Here is a 21,031-nt window from a genome sequence, read left to right as displayed (position 1 = left end):
AACACTTAACGTAACATGTCAAAGATTTCATCAAACCAACGGTTAAGAAATTACCAATTTCTTCTCTTGTTCAAATTCTTTTCTCGATTCATCTTGATTTTTCTGTAATTCTGATTTTTTCTTATCAGCTAGATCTCGTAACTAAAACACCAAAGCAGAAATGACATTAATTCATGGAAATATCGTCATCACATTCAATGTAATTTACTTCACTTACTTTCTGGCGATCCTGTACAGCTTGAGAGATGTATTTCTGTTGCGCTTCTCTCTTAATTCTACAATGAATGAAAACATATTCACAAATTGTACTTAGCGTTTGGCTCTGGTGAAACAACTGAATTCCACATCTAACTATACCGGGCAAATTCATTTTTTTCTTTGTGTTTTTTCTGGAGTACTTTCATTTCATCTCGATTCACGATATCTTGTTTCTTTTTCCATTCAACAACCTCTTTATCGTGTACAGTTTCGAGTCTTTTGAGTTGCATTTGGAAATTTTCATCGAGCACTTCTTCAAGACATTCGTACAAAGGCTCATGGTACTTACTATACAGATCTACTTCCGCTTTGAAATGGTCCATACACATCTGAACGTAGGCTTCTATGTGACCTTTCTTCAGTTCCTTTAACTATAATCATCAAATGGCACAGTGTAAAAAATATGTACCATGTAAAAGAAGTATGACAACATAAATATCAAACCTGTTTTGAATGGTCCCTATTGAGAGTTGACATTTCCTTATCTAGTTCAGATTGTACTTCTGCTTCATTTCCATTCTTCTGAGCTTTCTTAAGTGCTTTACTCTGAGCAGACTCTAATTTAGCTTTGATTTTCTGTTGGGCCTGTTGAAGTTTGTCCATTTGCCCTCCTTGTTGTTCTTTCAATGTTTGCTTATTCTGTAATAATCAATAGCGCATCTTGTTACAACAATTACATCAATAATCAAAAATAAATATTCTCATAGATGGCCTAATAATATATTGCAAAACTTAGTTAATCATCTAAACCCTAATCCAACACACTAAGAAATTCAGTTACCACCACCATAATGGGTTATCTGTGGTGTGAGACACCAAGCAGCCGGAGAAAATTGCTAATTAGGCAGAGTGACGCATGGAGTGGCATGAATGACTATCCTACAATATCTAGTGTCACAGATTTTCACATCAACAAAATGAGATTCTGTTGAAAGTCTTGCAGCACATAGAATGAATACTTATATGAATCAATTGTAGAAGCGCAATTCTTAAAAAGTTTTTTATCTCCAGAATTTACTGTAATTTCATGCATTGAATTTGAATGCAGTGAATTATCACAACAATGTACACAGGAGCCACAATCACACAGGTATTTTTAACCCAGGCCATTTGTTCAAACTGGGTGCCAAAAGGTTCAGTGCCTGTTTGACACTACTAAAAACGTCTAGCATGGGGTCAAATTAAAGTTTATACTATTTAATGTTTATACTAAGTGGTTCTGGAAATGACTGACTTCACTTGCTAAAACATCATTTTGATAGCATCTTAGTAACAAGTGAGTGATTCACATGTGAACCTGCTCCCTAATAAAGCACGGCCCAAATTTGACTCGTGTCTGGCCTGGGCCAAATAATATCTGTTAGATCGTGGCTTAGACTCGAAGCGAACTTCAATTTTGAGATTTAAAATGAGCAAAACACTGAACAGAATCTCTGTATGAACAATGTTTGTATTTCACAAAGTCATGCACAAAATACATTATATTCTACTGCTGTCACATGTTACATGTAGCCTAAGTCCGATATTGATAATCAATGATGAAGAACACACAGGAATTTTGAAAGCGGATCGGGTTAAAGAGTGAGGTAAGGAAAGTAAGAAGATTCAGAAGAAACGCTAAGTGATTAGCAGACAGAACTTACAACATCTCTGAAAAACTTTTGTATTGACTGGAAGAAAGATTTATAAACCATTGAGTGAGAAACTACACTAAAAAACAATACCACATAGACCAAGGATATACGCATAGTAGAAGTATACAAAGGGTTAGCAATCCGTATTTGTGACGAGTATTCATATATGTTACCCAAAACAACATCTGCATTTATACTAGTTTACATATATATACAAGTACAACATAGTTCTAGAAAACATTTATTCATTGCAATCAAAATCTAGAGATGTACATGAGAAATAATAGTTATAGTAATACATGTACTAGCATACATAATTATATGCAAAAGCGGCCAAATATATTCTCTAGTAATACAGGAGAGGTAAACATACATCATGTATATCAACGCTAGCCTATCATTGAAAGCAACACTTTTAACATTATAATCACTTAACATATTTCACCAACCTTTTCTTGTTTCTTTCTGATAACATCCAACTCTTTCTGCATTTTCTTGAACAATTTCTGATATTTCTGATTCATCTTCAAGTCCTCCAGATCAACAGCCGCGATAAGTTCTGCTTCTAAAAATCGAATACTCTCATCATCAAAACCAAATTTTCGAATTAGAATTCTACTTATCTAGTTTTTATCTTATCAAACATTACGTACCATTCAATTTTGAAGCCTGCAATATATTTTGCGTCGGTCCACCATTTTCAGTATTCTGTCCTTTATACACTGACATACCACGTGAAAGATTTGTACTCGGTGTACCTGGAACTGAAATATCATGAATAAATCTATAAATCTATGCAGACAAGTCTGAAATGGTTTACCCGGTAGTTTTTAAAGTATATACCTGAAGCTACGCTTTCCTGTTTTGAAGCAGTCACGTGAGAACTTGATTGTTGTCGACTCATTGCCGGAGTATCCCCTCCGCTATCACTACTCTGCACAGATCTCACAGAGTTCGTCCTTTTCTGTATACCTCCTCCAGTCGGTGGTGGTCCCTTACCAACTTCAGGCACATTCTCTTCCTGCATAATAAGAAACATTCGCATCAATTGTTTCAAATGAAACTCATTTAGGAGAAATTATACCCGATGGGTCACCGTGGTGGGATTTTACTTAAACTAAGATGTTACATAGCACGTACATTATGTATATCATCAACATCTACAAATACATTATCTGTGAGGTGAGAATTTTATCGTATTCAAATGTGACCAGCTGGTGTTGACGACATGGTGCATTTTACTTCATAAAAATGTGCGGATGTTTAACGAATTTAAGCTGTGGTCCTCATAAAAATGTCTACCAGTATGTTTAAGTAACTGGTGTCGAGGGTATTTGCTTAACAATTACAATTACATGTTCAATTATGTGGATATTTGGGCTGCTTGCATCAGGAATAAATATTAGTGGTAGTCACTCTTCCAGAGTCTTGTTAAGTAAGCTGTAAGTTGTTCGGTAATTCATGCCTTTTACAAGTTGGTTTAATTATATTCACTGTGCTGACCATGCAATAACTCAACTATTTCTCTGTTTCAGCCAGTTTAGGTTTTATCTAACAATCTAAAAAGATCATGTTTTCTCCACTAGTCAGTGCCTAACACAACTTTCTTTCGAAATATAATGAGCTAACTTCTCCATATTTTCAATATGGTAATTATGGACATGCATGTAACCTTTGAAAATGGCTTACGACAAACAAGAAAAAAAAACATATCAACAGAAGCAAAAACACTTACAATGTCTTCCTGTCAAATTCAGAAAAAAACATAAAACCAAAAATTATATTACTGTGAATTCTGAATGGTTTAAGAATACATGGTAACTAGATGAATTGAGTCAGATTTAATATATTTTCGATGATAGCAATGTGATTAATTACAAATCATAGAATATTCACCATATATAAATGAAAATCAATTACATATACATTGATAGGCTGTGTGCAGGGTAATAATGACTTTCAATATACGGTTTTCACCATATCAAATAATGAACCTTCCTGTTCTTGACAAACAGGTTCATTCATAAGAAATTCACTGTACCAATAAATACATGCTCATTTCACATGGTTGTTTTGTAAATGCCGAGGTAAGTGTGGTGTGATATATTTGGAGGTCTGGGTTTCTTGGGTGTGTTAAGAGAATACTGGATACATTGATATGAATACTTACACGTTCTGCCTAAATACATGGGAATAATATAGTATTTATGAATATTTAATCCATAATCACAGATTTGTTAAGATACTTTTATAACCATTTTGATACTGTTTATTGCTGGATCTTTTTTAAAATTTGTAATACTTACGCTGACTTCAAAATCATCAGTAAGGACAGCCAACTGTTGAGCATGCTTCTCCAGTTCTGATTGATAAGCGATTGGATTGGCTAAAGCCGCAGCAAAATCTGAATCAGGATGAAGTCAAATATCATCAGTTCCGTCAAGTTTATGTACATTAGACAGATAAATAAATAGATTGGGATCTTACCTGCAAATGCATCAGGCACATAATCTTTGACACTGATATGAACAAATAAAGTTGCCAATCCATTCGGTTGATTTGACTCATTACGAATTGGTATATGTCGATACCCTGTAACAGATAGGAATTCAAAGCTTGTTACATTACTTATTCATTTCAACCAGTCTTTATTGTTTATCCCGGGCTAAAATCTATATGAACTAACCAGGCCTGATAGCTTCTATTGGCAGCACTCTAAAGCCAATCAACTTTCCAGTCTCTTCATAAACACACATTCTGAGGACTGCTAAGTTTGGTAGTACAACCTATAAATAGAATTTTGTATATAATCTTAGTATTTAGTATATTTTAGGAATATAAAGATACAAGTGGCAATAATGATAACAATATGTACCTTTTTGAACACAAATGGCTCCTCATCCCACATAGGATTTATTCCATTGCCAGGAATAGTTTTGGTCTTGAACTTCTTACGAACAGTGTCAGCTGGTAAACCGTACATTTCAATGTCTACATAAGTACCCACTTTTTTGTCAGTTAAAAACTGCCCAGAAATAATCTGTAAGAGGAATATTGAATGGATTCAAATCAACTGATTTTGCTGATTACCGGTATGCAGTATTCTAGGTAAACGTACCCGCACTGATACAGTGCCAGCAACAATACCATCTACAGTCGATTCAGCAAAAGGATCGAAATGTCTGTCAGGCCGTCGCATGAAATCCGGTTTTAATATATAACCACATCTTCCATTGTATTCAAAAATGCCTTGATTTAACTGCATGGCAAGATCTGCGATACACAATCGGTATTTTCGTCATCAGATGCAAACCAAATGACACATGAATAGAATCAATAATTTTTGTATGAACTTACCTAAAGTTTGGAAATTCAGAGCTACCATTTGACAGCCAGCATTCCAGAACACCTGTGGCATGTAGTTACTTGAATCTACACGTGTCCCTTTTGGATAAATTCGACTCAATTGTCGTTTATTATAACTGTTTTAAAAGTGAAGGATTTTAACAGAAATCAATCACAAAGAACAGTTATTCATTAGGTCAATCCAGGGGGTCTAAGAAGACTTCAGTATGACTCTTACCCCCTTTTACCCTTTTGCTAATAATTTGCCCTAAAACATCTTATATAACCTCAGATCTGGTCCCTGGTTTATAAATTGGAAGGATACTTGACAAAATCAACTGGAGCCTCTTTAAGGAGCGCCATGGACTGTGTCTCCACAAAAGATGAAATCTCATAACTGCGATTCCGACCTGAAATGAACATCATTGAAGTAAATTTTTACTCCCAAAGAGATCTGGAATGAATCTATGAACACGGATTATTTCACTTACTCTCAGCTATCTCGAACGAATGGAAATGTATTGGCTGGACGTAGTTGACCAGTAAAGACATTTCCAATCCGGCTTCAGCTTCTTTACCAGCTGTACCCTGTCAAAAATAAATCGTACAGAGAAGATAACATAAAATGAAGGAATTTTTGATTGATCAAAAGTTATTCAATTACAAACAGTTTCTATATAAGACCCTCATAGTTCTAGTTGCATGTAGAGAGCATGCAACAGATAAATCTTCCACCATCTTGAGGAAGATCTCAATATTTGTTTAATGTAAGAAATCTTTGTCTTCAATCATTCGTATGTTCAACAAACATGCATTGGTATAAATTATTAAGATTTTCATGCACAGCCAGTCAGCCATTCATATCATGCTGCAGCTTATGAAATGAAGAGAAATCAAAATTCAGCATGAATTATAGCAAAATATACCGGTAAGTTTCAATTTGATTCTAAAATAGATAGTCGATGTCAATAATAGATAATGCATAATCTCTATCACTGAAAATATTCATAGCAACAGTTCATGATAGAAGATCTGCTTTGAAATCCACATTTGAGTTTCTCTATCATGTTGTGATTCTCAAAAACAACAAGTCGATCGTAATATTGTGGATATATACGCAATAACATCGAAGGAAAATGACTTATATAGAATCACACAAATTGAATATATTAATGTTAGTGAGAAAACATTTTTACGTGACCAAACCACTGCAAGAGGAATGTAATCTAAGGCATATATATATATATATATATATATATATATAGAGATATGTATGCAACTGAACTACTTCAGAAAATCTCATAAGTGAAACTAAAAAATAAATATCAATAAATATATATCATAATCGAGTGAATATGATTATGGTACATGGCTAAAATGAATGAAGCTAAATGGCAGTTCACATAAATTGAACGGACTCATGAAGCTTTCCCATGATACCATCACAGAATACCTGCATATAAAGAAAAAATACTTTGTACCGGTAGATGACGAATCTTCACATGATCAATGTCAAGAAAGTTTATGCAATGTCTCACATCATTCAATCATTCAATCGATAATCACTCAATTATCAATCATTCAACAGATCAAACATTTTGGATACAATCACAATCATACACTGATCATCAAGCAGCGAGTGTTGGTCGCAATGATATATTTTGTATATATTCGTTGAAATGAACATTGAATGATAAATGAGCTGAAAATGATTTCACGGAAAAACAAAAAGACATGATACACAGTATTCCATTATATATCAACAAATGAATATATAATAAATATTGTAGATGAATAATGGTTGATTAAGCTAAATTCATTGACTATGTCTTCATGAAAAATTGTTGTCTTTTACCCACATTAATCTATTTTCATCCCAGAATTGACTCCATTATTGGTGGCAGTCGCATCAATAGTGTATAACGATTTTGAATAGTGATCAGTAAGAATTATGCTGGTTATATATATTTGCACTAGTTAGATTCTACTTATCTTGTATTTCACCATCTCATACTATTCATATCAAAGTGAAAATATTGTTATAAAAGTAAATGGTGAGGCCATAAAATGAAAATAGTGTAAGTTCATCTAAGTTATGAGTCACTGAAATGATAATTGTTCTAATGATCCCAGTGCAGCGAAAGACTATATATAAAACGTGCTTGACAATGGGAAAATAATGAATAATAATGATAATAATAATAATTATATTAATTTAATATCAATAATAGCGATATTAGACAACTAGATTAATAACAATGTTGAATAATGCAATATAAAATCTTCGAAAAATATATTTCAAAAACAGCTGGCAATGGAAGAAGCAAAGAACTAATAAGTTGGATGGATGGATTAGATTCCATTAATAATGAATACCTGATCAGGACAAAATGTGTTATTCTGCAAAATAAAGCATTGTTGTATGGATTTAGCTACATTTCACCTATATGCGAAATGCTGCAAAGAAAAGGTTACTCATGAATAGGCCATTGCAAAAAACTACAACTATAGTCAGCTCTCCTCTTGCTGTTATGACAAGAAGCAACGATCTCAATTGTTCAGCTGCGTTCGTCACATTTGTTTAGCATAATTTTGCATTGTTAGGTTTTTGCAATGCGTTGAAAAGAAAACGAATCCACAAATATCCGTGTAGCCCTTCCTGGATTGCTGTGCGCTTTTAAACTGAAACGTGAAAAAGGGTTCACACTTGCACTGCATTACCTACCCACTCGGCATATTTTTCTCCAGCCTGTAATCATGAATTTGTAATGAAAAACTATGTTACATCTTGTTTAAGAAGACAAGAAGACAAAATACACAGACACGGTTTAAAATGGAAACAAAAATAAAATCATTGCTCATTTGATGATGTTTCTTACCTACTGTTCTTAGATTCTTGAATATTAATAATAATATATCACTGCTGTTAACTATTAGTAGATACTTTCATCTGGCGTGCAATGCAATTAATTCTAGATCTAGGTTAGGTAAACCAGGGAGGCCATCTCCCTGGGAAAACTTTTTAATAATCAAGCTATATTCTATTTATTTAAATTCTGTTGAAATTAGATATCGTTAGATACTCAACATAATTACATATTTAATCTACACACTTTTAGATGTAAACATGTGTCGCACTGTAGAAAATTTTGTATTGTACATCTGTTCATGTTTTAGTATCTGGCTGAGAAAAAAACATATGCAATACATGACAATCAGGTATAGATTTAAACTGGGCTCATCAGCTTTATGATCTAGTTGGGTTAAGTAATTTTCAATAATGCAGAATATGCATTGATCGCCTTTTTAAAGATAATCATTTTCATTCTGACAAAATCTAAGCCGGTTAATGTGTTATTCAAATAGAGCAAATTTAAACCAGGAAATATCACCATGCACGCATACAATTTCATATATACATGTATACACACCTGTTCTCTTTTAGCTTGTTGTCTCCTTTTTTCCTCTTCCTCTGTAAGACCAGTTACTTCGTCATCATCGCTCTCACTATCACTATCGGAATCACCTCCTTCTTCCCCTTCCATTACTTGTTTCTCTAGTTCCTCAACTGTCAAAACTTTCTTCGGTTCAGGTGCCGGTGCTGGTTCGGCAGGTGCTTTTTCAGCTGGTGGTGACTGAATAACGTCATTATCAGCTGCAGGTGCCGAATCAGAAATCACTTCACCGGGCGTTGTCACGGGTTCAACTATCTTTTCAACTTTTTCATGGACATGATCGTTCTTACTTGACTTTTTAGCTACAATAAGAAGGAAATTTTTGCTATACAAAAATGTTACACCATTGATATCCGTGTTAAAATACACAGCGTACCTTTATGGTGATGTTTTTTCTTATTTTTTACTATAATCTTCCTCTTAACCTGGTTAGGACTGGGTAAAGGCTTGCCCGATTCTATCTGTAATGGAAACAGACAAGAGCGACTATTATTCATTCGATAATCATATTAGATCATTCCTAATGACAAATGGATACTTATTCATAGTAATAAAAATCCTCCACTTACGGGAACATCATCCAGCGGATCCGTTAATAATAAATCACCGAGTATGTTGCGTAGATGAATAGCCATTTTCGCCTGCTGTTTTGTCCTGTAAAATGAATACATATCAGAGCAATTTCCCTCTGCAAATAACCATCAACTCCCACAGGATTCACGCGTGCATAAGACCTACATAGTAATAGTTAGTCAAGTCAGATGATCTAATACACTCAACTAGAGAAAAATCTCCAAATTATTTCCGATATACAACATGTAGTTTTTGACTTACGAACAGTGATTTTCAAATGATAAGATCACAGGGGCATCTGAGGTTTTAAAGGCAGATTCAGCAATGCATTCAATTACATCCTAAAATGCAGAAGTTTGAAAAAAAAAACAATATTCATATATTCATATTCCACATTATTTTAGCAAGTTCAATGAGACCTTTTAATAAGACCTATGATAACTATTAGTATATTGAATTATTACCCTGAATGAAACCTCAGTACACATAGTAAAACCATGAGTGATAACAGGCTCTTCGTCAGCACCTTTGCCATCCCAACAATCAAGTTCTATACATCGACATCCTGACAACAGAACCTGACGGTAAATCTCCACTGAAGATTTCCCTGTTAGTTGATGACCTGAAATGAGTAGTGGATGGTTAATGTACATGTACTTAGAAACAGTTCAAGGGAATGACGTTAAATCCTGTTATACTAAGACAGTCGACGTACCAGTTAAGTATGTATTATGTGATGAGTTTATAAAGTAATGCGCAAGTGGTTGATCCATATCTTCACTCAAATCTAACTTCTCTAAGTCAATTATTAAGTTTTCATCGCTCATCAGAAATCTTAATAATCCTTCCTGTGATAATTGACCTGTATTAGAACAAAGACTTATTACAATTAAGGTTTCTAGTTACTATTAACTGCAGTTATTTTTTCAAACTCATAAAACTTACCTTTATCTGCTATTGCTTTGTTGTGTTCATAAATGTTAATAAGCTGCTGAGCACGTTTAACATCGTAGTACGGGTATAAAACTTCATTCAGTCTTGGATCACGTTGAACGTTATTTAAGAAATCTACAAACTGCTCCACAGTTATGTGATAATAAGGCTTCTTTTTGGCACCACTAGAAAATCGAAAAGTTCAAGGCGTTTATTCTACCTGTCATCAACAAAAATTCATGAAGTGTCTAGGGAATCACCGCTCTTGGGTACAGCCTTTAGGCTTGTGGATGTCCTTTCAATTATGTAAGGCAAATTGTTAATCTGCAACAGATGCTTATCATACTGTTATACATATATTGATGAACAAATTACCAATAAGTGTTTACAGATTTTGAATATTGCATTTAACATTTATTCAAGTTCAAAGTACATGCATTACAATTTTAACCCTATAACCTGTTTCGTAGTCTGTGAATACATCTTGCTGAATTTCATCAGTAAATAAAAATACACAGTTTAAAAGATTGGAGGCACGAAACCAAAACCAACGCCGGAAATAAAGCATAAGAACATCATACTAATGATGAAAATCAACCAAGAAGCATTGGAATAATAGCGTACCTGTGTACGATACTGGAAAGGTCTATAGTTAAAAGCCCACAACTGATCTTAAATCAATTACTAATGATATGCATATATATCATGCAAATAAGGATCAAATGTAAGGAGATGAAATTCTATTCAAGCTTAAATAGATTCATTCAATAAGATTTAAATTCAGATCAACACTGGATGCAGTAAATCAGATTAATGATCAATCCAGCCCTGAGAAAAATGCAAGGCTTCACTCAGGTAGATAGGAAGGTCCTCTCCCAAAGTAAACCAGAAATAGCAAGTTAGTAAAGGTGATAAAGTTGATGTTAATCTGAATAGGGATATACATCGCTGTAATCAAACAGTTTTCAATATATTCGCACATGCTACAAAATGTCATCATTTACGTCTTCAAATCTTTTCAAGAGCTATTCTCATTATTGGCAAAGATATAAAATACATCGGTAAAAGATGTTGAAGTATGATTCAGTGATAATGTACGTTACAAAAATTACTCTAAAAAAATGTATGTAAGATGTAAATGATGCCATCAGCTTCTTCGCAGGAATCAATACAGGGAAATGGGAATAATTATATCGCCATGATCATTATATATACAATAGGAAATAGAAAAAGGATTCAGACAATCTTACCAGCTGTGCATCGAATCAGTAAAAATAGAAGAAAACTGATTCACATATATATATATACATATATACATATTTTTACATTAATACAGTGTTAACATTAAAAAAAGACAAATGTGAATGATTTGAAATGAAACTATTGAAGGTGCGTTGACGCAGTGCACTAACCACGTATCTAATAATATACCTTAAGAGAAATCCGTTATCAATACGTTCCAATATCACGCAAATATTTTCTAAATTTCAACCAAATGGGAGTCGAAAATATTGAGACTACTATTTGTCTCATTAATATTTAAAATGTAGTAAGGCCCCGGAGATGTTTACATAGATGTACTGTGTGCAGAAAAATGTGGACAGCAAGCGGAATGATAGGCGTAGAACAAAATACATACATTTCAGCAAATATTTTATCCATTTCTTGTCGTTTGGTTAAATTCATATAGAATGTAAAGAAGTCCTTGAATGTGAAAGCTGAAGTAGGTAAAGCATCATTCTGAAATCATAAAAAACGTCGAGGCAATTATATATTTTTAGTCGTTTGTCTGGTGTAAATCTCGTAGGCCAGAACTGACCTTTCCACATGGCAAATTGCCAAATTCTAATGATTTTTCAATTCTCTTTCTATCGTCTTTACCCTGCGCAAAATGTTTGAAAAATCTGAAAGACACCATTTGGAAAAATATAATATAAAAACAACATAGGTACAGAAAAAACCGATTAAATATCGACCCGTATTTACACCGTTATAATGTGAAATCTACTGAATGAACCTCGGGCTACTGGAAGTTGAATGTTTATTCACTAGATTGAGCTACGCCGTTCGTGCATATTAATGTATTTAATCGGGATATATCTCACATCACAGCAATGATCTCAATCACTGAATCTTTAATCATTCCAAGTACTTAGATCATGCCTTGTGTTTAGATTGGAAATTTATTAGAACCGGCAGAATCAGTACAGGGGCCGCGAGCTATTGACTGTTAGCGTTGACAGCGACCTGGACCCGGTTCCACAGTCGTGAGTTAGAGTTAACTCTGAGTTAAGTCTTAACTCATAACTGTGGAACTGGACCCTGTGTATTAAGAGAAGTGTGACCGATGATTCTGGGTTTTACATAGATCATCCTCATTTCTCTCACATCGGATACGAATTCCGATGATATGATCCAAAGATATCGATCCTCGCGTACACCACATGGCAAAGGAAGCAAGAAAATCGACCGTCAATTCATGACGGAAGAAACCTTTTTGAAAAGCTTATGAACAAATCGACACGTAAAAAAGCAATATGTCGAAGGTGCTTATGTAGTCATGATGGAACTTACGACTTCACAGGTATCTTGCCTTCTGCATTGACTAGTACACTTATCTTCGTGTAAGTTCGTTCTAGGAATGACATCACGCTGGAGTTACCAGCCAGTAAATTATTTGAACATTTCATCAACAGATCACACCATTCCTGCAACATGACATTTCCGACACTGCTTACGAGTACTTTGATTTGAAGTTCATTGATTTTATTGACAAAGACAACGTGATACAGTTTCTCAAATCAAATCTCATCCCAATCCATCCTGATAAGCAAATTTATGATTAGTCTCGCAGCGGAAAGCATTGTACTAATTCAACAATCAATGATATCGTAAATTAGGGCTGATCATTTATAAACGTACCTTCGCGATTTCTTTACTGTTACTAACAAAGTTTACAAAATTAGTGTTCACAAAATCAGATCCATACGATATCGTGATAGTTTTGTCTTCCATGGCTTCATCAGGCCGCCCCATTTGACATGAGTCAAAGAGTTTACCCTCCTGCAATGAAACATATGAAATGCACATTAATCATCAAGTTATAACCGATATCAGTTTGCGCAGTAGTACCGGTAATTAAAAGTAATTTTAGTATCACTCAAATTGTGAAGGACAGCTTTAAGTTTCTTATTCCATTACAAAAAATCCGTCCTCGCTTCTGTGATCGCTTGTATACATAGTCAAACAGATAGATGATTTTGATTGAAGATGTTTGCAGTAATGATTTTCAATGTTTGGTTGCAGGTCGTAATTTTCATGCTCGGAATTCTTAGCGTCACCGCGGTTGTCAAGATACGGTATATTACTTTCCATCGCGTGAATTTATTCTCCTGACATTTCGCTCCCTCGCCGCGGCCTCTCTCGAATCTAGACCAGTCGGATTCGAGTCAATAAACTTCGTAATCAGATTCAGTTTTTTAAAAAATCGTAACAAATTTTTAACGTTTTACGGTAATTTCTCTCGAATGGCTGGCTTTCGACGTGGTAAAAGGAAAGCGTACAACGAGAGTAAGGGGGCAATGAAGTATCAATTGATGCTGTCACCTTCATACAACATCAACCACAGTTGATGTAACCGCATTATGACGTTATTGCCGTCATAATTGCAAACATATTTACCTAGCCTTTCCTCATTACAGCCCGACGCAATTATGAATGAAGGGTTTTTCACATGATTTCCTTTACCTTTCGAATCAAGGTGTAATTTATTGCATTGCTGTGAATAACGCAATGAAAGCATCGGGATTTGCGGCTCGTCGGGTTGAAACGCGCCGTGTAGCTGACAGGGAAAGAAAGTACACCACATCGAGCCACGCAAGAAAGAATATAGTAGAGGCGCTGGTAACCGTGGTGATATTGTAATCTTACTGGCGATATACAGGAGACTACGAGAATATAATTAATCATGGATTTTATAAGATCATTGGTAACTTCCAACTGGGCAGCAATCTGAGGCCACAGGAGATACATTGTAAGGTCACCGCATCTCGCCAGGGAGGATTCCTGTACAATAGATCGCTTAACTGAAATAATTCCAAATCGGCTATCAGTACACGACTGTATATACCGACAATCTCTACGCAGACTTCATCAAATATTTACAGCGACAAGGTAGAAATGGTTGCATAAAATGTAAAATATTTGAAAAGCCTAGTTGAAATTGTTCAAGTACTCCAGTTTCGCGCTTTCACAAAAAACAATTATCAGTTATTTTACCAATATTTTCCAAACAAAATGCGCGTGAATGATATATACATTACAGAGATATACATTACAGTTTGAAACTGATGCAGTCCCCGTCGAGTGCTTGAATAATTTCTAAATAATATCTAGCTCAATCCATGTGGAATATACAAATACAGTTATCTATTAATGCCTCGATGTTGGTCGCGGAATCGGGATGAATAATAACATTATTATACGTGAATTTGAAGCTAGTTGTAAATACACACAAGACAGTATCAATCTGACCGTTGTCAGAATTTAGTGTTCACACGACACCAGCGGATGTCAAAATCGGGCAATAAATAATCCTGAAACCGCAGCAATCAATCAACGCAATCTAATTGGTCGATAGAGGAAAAAATGTGACGCACCAGACACATTAGGTCGTATCTGTAGAACAATTTGTCATCCGGAGACAAAGACAAAGATACAATTAAGGGCAGTGTATATCCAAATAGAATCGAATAATCAAAACATTAAAATATAGGGTGAAAATGTACTGGAAATATAGAAATATCATTGAATAAACAATTCCATAGCCATTTATCACCGAAAAATGATAAAGTATATATCATCATTGCCTTTATAGTGAAAATTCATGAGATAACTGAACAGTTATCCATTATACACTCGCTATATAGAATAATCTTCAGTTTTTCAATGATAAAATGATTGCGTTAGGTAACTACGGGATTTTAACCATTGTCTACCAGGATATCATCATCATTATCTCACATTCAATGTCAATCGAGCATCTACGCCTGATGTCTGAGGGGCATAAATCAATTGATTCGTCGGTCCAGAACATCATCAACTAGTGGAATAACTGACTGAAATTCGATACGAAAATATCGGATACCCAAAAGAATTTGGACGGATTTTCGTAATTTAATCATCAGGATACATAATGGAAGCTATCAATCATTGCACAATGCATTCCTAACTATCAGAAAGCATTTTCATCACTATTCCTCATAAGTTCGCAATATTTCATAGCACATTTGACAAGGAAATTATGCAGAGGGCAAAAATGGAAGCAATTGCGTTCACTAGGCACAGGTAATAAATGTATAATAGGTATCAATCAGAAAACCTTAGCATCTAAGGGGACAAACGTATCGTCATTCCGATTCGGAAATTCTCATTTTCTCTTTAGAAAGAAGATACACATATGTAATGTGAGATTGCGTTGATTGAGAGACGCAGGAGGTTTTTTTAAGATATAACAAGCGATGTCATTAGCGTGTACAGTTCGAGATTGATGGTGAATAGACGATGATATTCCTTCAGTACAGCATATATTCATTAGGAGACAGTGAACGTGGTCCGACTCATTTACCAGCCGCACAAAATGTCAGAACCGATACTATGGCGATGTTCAAAATTGGTATCTAAGGGGGTGTTAGACAGATACAATCAAGTCAACGACAACCGCTGTTAATATTTCCTCTTTTTCGATCACAGATGATATAAGTGTTCTTGACAATCAGTAACAGTTCTAGTTACATCGGAGAAGAAGCAAAAGATCGAGTCCAGATCAATGATGAAAAACATCTCGAATATTTCCAGTATTCTATCGATAATATAAGGTCACGATATAAGATAAAATCCCTCAATATATCAGAAGAATGAGTGTGAAAGGTTTCTTTGAGTTGCTGTTGTTTATTACTATCATTATGACTATGATTGGGATTAGAATTATCAGAATCATTATCTTAACTCATCATCGTTATACGACGGTTCATCCCCTCTTTGAACTTCAGGCTTGTTAGGCCTAGGATGAATCCTTGATACATTTTTCGTACATTCATAACTGATCAATATTTATGTACTTGGATTATTTTCTGTAGTTCTCTTTCGTGTCTGAATAAATTCTAAAAATACATACATACAAACCAGAACAAAAGAGACTAATTTTTTTGAGACACAGTTTGACGACTAATGTTTCCGAGATCAAACATGTTTGAATCAGTGTTTCTGTTTCTGTTTCCCTGCATCCCGCGCGTTTGGCTTAAGTAATCAAAAGTTTTCGGACTCGTTTTTCTATTATATCGTGGGATTTTATCAAATATCTCGTTACAGAACGGAATGGACCGAGTGTTTCATCGAGATTATTAGGTCACCAGTCTCATCATAAACGGCACGTCTATCTCGGAATGATGAGGTTTAGATCATATCGATTGTATATTGAATCTATTTCGAGATCAAACTATCGATGAAATCATTAGATTCACAATTTTTATTTTCAACCGCAACCCGTTGAACATCGATCGATAAACGCAGCAGACAAATAATTGAATAGCTTTCGTAAAGTAGTATCAAGAGATTTTCTCGCATTGATTTTTATCGACAGTGTCATCAAACAAGATATCCGCGAAGAAATACAACCGACAACGCGCAGATCACTTTGAACTTTAAGCCAACATCCAATTACGAGAACTACATTAAACATCGAGTTGGATTTGACAAAGATGAGATCTAAATGGCTTAGACCAATTCACAGCTACTGATAACTGAACAAACCACTTCCACAACTCTTCATTTAGGAACGTGCCCTAGGAGCTAGTTGCACAGATTTCATGGTGGCCACTTTCCACCAATTTACAAATACTTTTTTTTCCCTGATTTGTACAGGTTACAACAGAAAATTCCCTGAGTGAATCCGAGAAATTTCTTGGTTTAAAATGTTACAATTTATTCATGTTTTCATGAATCATGTGCTGACAAAAAATCCATAGTCTTAAACTCACCTTTGGAACCTTGGCATACTTTCCATAGCGTACATCACGTATAAGACAAATAGTCAGACAATCAGTTTCCTAAAATATGAATATCAAAAAAACATATGACACTGTTCGAAATTAGCTTAGTAAATTAGCTGAAGGGATAGTTATTAGATTCATATATCAATTAGTGATTGATTATTCTAGAAAAGTGTACGATAATAAGCGGAACTAAGATAATATATCGATAGCCATCAGCTTAGTAAGAGAAAAATCTATTCATTAACGAAAAAGAGCAAGAGTAATAAATCAAATTCCATAGAAACTACGTATGCAGAAAATGCATTCCTGATGTCGCAGAAACCTCGTGCATGCAAATCTAGGCATCTAATCCAACTACGGATAACCGTTAGAATAAAAATGAAATTGAATATTATACATAATACTATGTATTATAATAAAGAAATGAGTTTGTCTCAACCAAAAAAAAAAACCAACAAATGATTATATAATGATAATTAAATGCAGAGATAGCATTATAATATCCATAACCGAAAACCAAAATATAGGAGTCAAATGATAATAATGAGGTAAGAACTTGAGATACGTACACCCTGTTGATCCGGTCATATATAGGAAGATGCCATATAAAATAGAAGATTGTTCATGATTACATCATCTCAAGTATAACGATCGATATCACTGAACTGTAGTACATCTTGTGTTATTCACCCCTTTGCCGTTCAAACCTACATTTTTCACATACTTTACATATTTTACTTGTAAATCACCAATTTCTACGCGGATCGACTCTTCTCAGGAACCCCATGTTTTCGTGAACATGCCATGATTGCCGGAAAAATTACAGGATCCATTTGCACAGCTCTCGATTAGATTTGACGCCGGAGTCGGTTTAATCATTTTATTTCTAAATAGTTTCGACTCTTTAGGGGTTAAATCTAACTTACAACTGGGGGAGAACCGCGGGTCCAGGCAATTTTCATTCAGCTTTATGAACCGATAACTCTTTGATACCGAGTTCATTCAACGAAATCGACATCAAACGAGTTCATTAAACATATTTCAACAAAAATATATCGAATAGAACATGTACACTACACGTGGAAATATAATGCTGATGATACTAACAAAATAAGGTGTGGTCACCACATTATTGATGAAACTGTTCTTCTACGTACATGAATAACTCCTCACGTTCAGCGATCGACTTTATCAATTATTTGGGAGTTTCCGGTTAGTTTTATATATCATATACATAGCTGTATAGCTTATGCAGATAATTTAGCTGGCAGCTATATATATATTCATATGAAAATTCTTCTATATTTGCGGATTATGAAACTATCCGACTAGGCTCTGTATACTTATTTCGAAAGAATATCACCGATAGGGTTTGGTTCCCTGATTTGAACAGTTTTAATTGCGGAGAAAGAAGCATTGATAAAACAGCTGGCACTTAATGGTATTAATGTATTGTCAATGATAAAGTACTGTTATTTACTCTGTAATGGTTGATCATATTGATACAGCACATCAGCATTAATTAAACGAATAGTCTCGAGTTGGTTGTATATATTATGTCATCAAAATATGAAAATATTTCCAATCCCGCACAGGTCGCGGCGAGAACAACTAGGGAATTGGAACAGACATGGAAACACAGCTTATTTCATTAGTCACCCGGAAATTAACTTAATTGTCCAGTTAAACGTTTCATGATAAACTGTTGATCTGGCTACTGAAGTGGATGAGAATGTGGTTCATTTCACAGAGATTGGAAAAATACTTCTCTACAGACTATGAATATAAAGAAGATACCGGTGGATGGTAGTTAACGATGACCAGCGAATAGAATCGATGAAGTGCCATGTAATATTGTTGAAACGCCACTAGAGTTGCCATGAGAGACAAAAATCTCAAATGAATTAATTAATAGACAGTTCTATGACACAAAGTTGAGCTGCGATCATTTTCGGCCCCGGCCACCTGGTGCGAATTAGACCCGTGGCTGTTTGACCCAGGCCAAATTTGGACGGACCAAAAATGTCGGACCAGACCAAGTCATACTTTGCTTTGTCACAGCATTGTTTAGTATGGGGTGAATGATTTAAATGTGAATCATGCGTCTCTAATTTGACGCGGGCCAAATCGTCTACACGTGATAAGAGACTTAAGTTGGATCCGCGCTTCAAATATATCTCTATATAATCATCTCCGTGTTTGATGAATTTGAGAAATATTTCGACATTTCTCGTCTTATACTTTCATCGTGAATCAAGCCGACGGTTGCACTATGAAACAATAGCTGTCTATGATTGAAATTGTCATGCGCAATGTGCTACCACCCACACACACATCACAGATTGCAAATGAAAGTGTTAGATAACACCGTTATATCATTCAAGACCTCTACCGCATCAGAGAATTGCTGCCGCAACTGACTGTATCACAGAATAGCTGAGACTTACATATCATTTTCCCCATTTATTCCTACATCTACATTTTCATATAACTTCCTCATATTCAGACTATACGATTAGTAAATTTAGAATCATCGCGTTTGTGATTAGTAATGACAGTTACATCATGAAATAGTGCATTACAGACTATTCTACTGTTCCACTGCGCGTGAAGTCACATCTACAAACCCTCGAAATTTCAAAGTCATTATTCATTTCGCGTTTATGATAAATATTTTGTTTGCTTTAAGATAAGCACGCTGAAGTGCTTTTGATGATCATTAGGATGTTCATGATTCTGTAATTTGTCTAGCTTTGATCTGTTGGAAACGGACGCTTAATCAAGCTTAATCGCAATACGATCTTTCTTCTGACCAAAATTTCGCGCCTCACTGGATTGAATTCCTTGTAACGGATTTGATAGTTGTGGAAATACAACTTAATGAGTGAGTGATATACCTCGAACAACTGGATTCAGTAGCACAAAGTCGTAGCACGGATGTGACCTCAATCAAAAGATGGCCTTTAATCATAAGACTGCTATTAAGTTTCTATGGTCTTTAGATTGACTTAGACTTGAATATATAGGTGATGAGATGTAATGTGATTCGTTACAACTGGCTGCAAATGTGCGAGTAGGTCGATCGGTCACTGGTAGTCGCTGGTCGTCAGTGAGAAATAATTTGGTCCGGTCTAAATTTTGACCGGACCAGGTACGGACCCATTTAGACCGGTGTAACTAGTTGTCGTGTGAACGCGGCAATAGATCTGGTCTTATACTGCGCAATCATTACCCTGTAGTTTTTGAAATGTAATCATTGATGGAAGCATTGACATTACTGATTCTCGCAATATATATATGTATATATATATATATATGTATATACAGTTATTGCTATCTATTTCTGTTTTCATCATATGAGCAAGTTTAAATTCCAGAACCATTTAATGAATGTTGCATTAGTAAATTATTATCATATTTCTGATATAAATATAATTCAAGGCTCGAAGCGACTTCTACCGTTTCACTACGTATCCGTTACACGCGTAATCAACCATTTCAATAATTTCATGCCGTGCGATAGATCATAGTATTATCAGATAATGGACCGAATAAGATTAGTTTTAGTAATGGCACTTCAGCAACACCCACAAAATCTGACGCAGCTGAAAAATGCATTAGTCCTCCTACGCGAAATGAAGAGATGAAAAATGCAGATGAACTATTTACTGATCAGAAAAATAATGATTATGATCCACGGTCGGCGAAAACTTCAAACTGTGTCAAATCCATCCAATATTACACAAGTCTTTTAGCAATATGGAACTACTGAAGACTCTTT

The 21,031-nt window shown here is 34.9% G+C and overlaps 1 protein-coding gene across 2 annotated transcripts in view; it reads right to left on the bottom strand.

Moving 5' to 3' along the window:
* LOC141901113 (1-phosphatidylinositol 4,5-bisphosphate phosphodiesterase beta-1-like) overlaps positions 1-21,031 on the bottom strand; it is a 37,177-nt gene that overhangs the window by 2,813 nt on the left and 13,333 nt on the right. Inside the window, exons 3-31 of one of the 2 annotated variants that reach the window (XM_074788200.1) lie at positions 17,236-17,304; positions 13,121-13,261; positions 12,773-12,906; positions 12,018-12,102; positions 11,838-11,938; positions 10,211-10,383; positions 9,981-10,127; positions 9,730-9,887; positions 9,527-9,606; positions 9,262-9,346; positions 9,069-9,153; positions 8,669-8,994; positions 7,614-7,637; positions 5,729-5,825; positions 5,563-5,647; positions 5,250-5,374; positions 5,011-5,165; positions 4,768-4,932; positions 4,579-4,678; positions 4,380-4,484; positions 4,199-4,296; positions 2,736-2,913; positions 2,546-2,656; positions 2,342-2,457; positions 1,902-1,928; positions 703-897; positions 358-629; positions 218-275; positions 55-141 (exon numbers count right to left, since the gene is read on the bottom strand). In XM_074788200.1, coding sequence (XP_074644301.1) covers positions 55-141; positions 218-275; positions 358-629; positions 703-897; positions 1,902-1,928; positions 2,342-2,457; positions 2,546-2,656; positions 2,736-2,913; positions 4,199-4,296; positions 4,380-4,484; positions 4,579-4,678; positions 4,768-4,932; positions 5,011-5,165; positions 5,250-5,374; positions 5,563-5,647; positions 5,729-5,825; positions 7,614-7,637; positions 8,669-8,994; positions 9,069-9,153; positions 9,262-9,346; positions 9,527-9,606; positions 9,730-9,887; positions 9,981-10,127; positions 10,211-10,383; positions 11,838-11,938; positions 12,018-12,102; positions 12,773-12,906; positions 13,121-13,261; positions 17,236-17,304 — 3,582 coding nt within the window. The remainder of the gene's footprint in view (positions 1-54; positions 142-217; positions 276-357; positions 630-702; positions 898-1,901; positions 1,929-2,341; positions 2,458-2,545; positions 2,657-2,735; positions 2,914-4,198; positions 4,297-4,379; positions 4,485-4,578; positions 4,679-4,767; positions 4,933-5,010; positions 5,166-5,249; positions 5,375-5,562; positions 5,648-5,728; positions 5,826-7,613; positions 7,638-8,668; positions 8,995-9,068; positions 9,154-9,261; positions 9,347-9,526; positions 9,607-9,729; positions 9,888-9,980; positions 10,128-10,210; positions 10,384-11,837; positions 11,939-12,017; positions 12,103-12,772; positions 12,907-13,120; positions 13,262-17,235; positions 17,305-21,031) is intronic. The other variant, XM_074788208.1, reaches the window with a different exon arrangement.

This window comes from Tubulanus polymorphus, chromosome 1 (assembly GCF_964204645.1).
Source record: "Tubulanus polymorphus chromosome 1, tnTubPoly1.2, whole genome shotgun sequence".
NCBI classification, from domain to species: domain Eukaryota; kingdom Metazoa; phylum Nemertea; class Palaeonemertea; order Tubulaniformes; family Tubulanidae; genus Tubulanus; species Tubulanus polymorphus.
The sequence above is the reverse complement of the archived record's forward strand: the minus strand, read 5'-3'. Positions and strand labels throughout refer to the sequence as shown.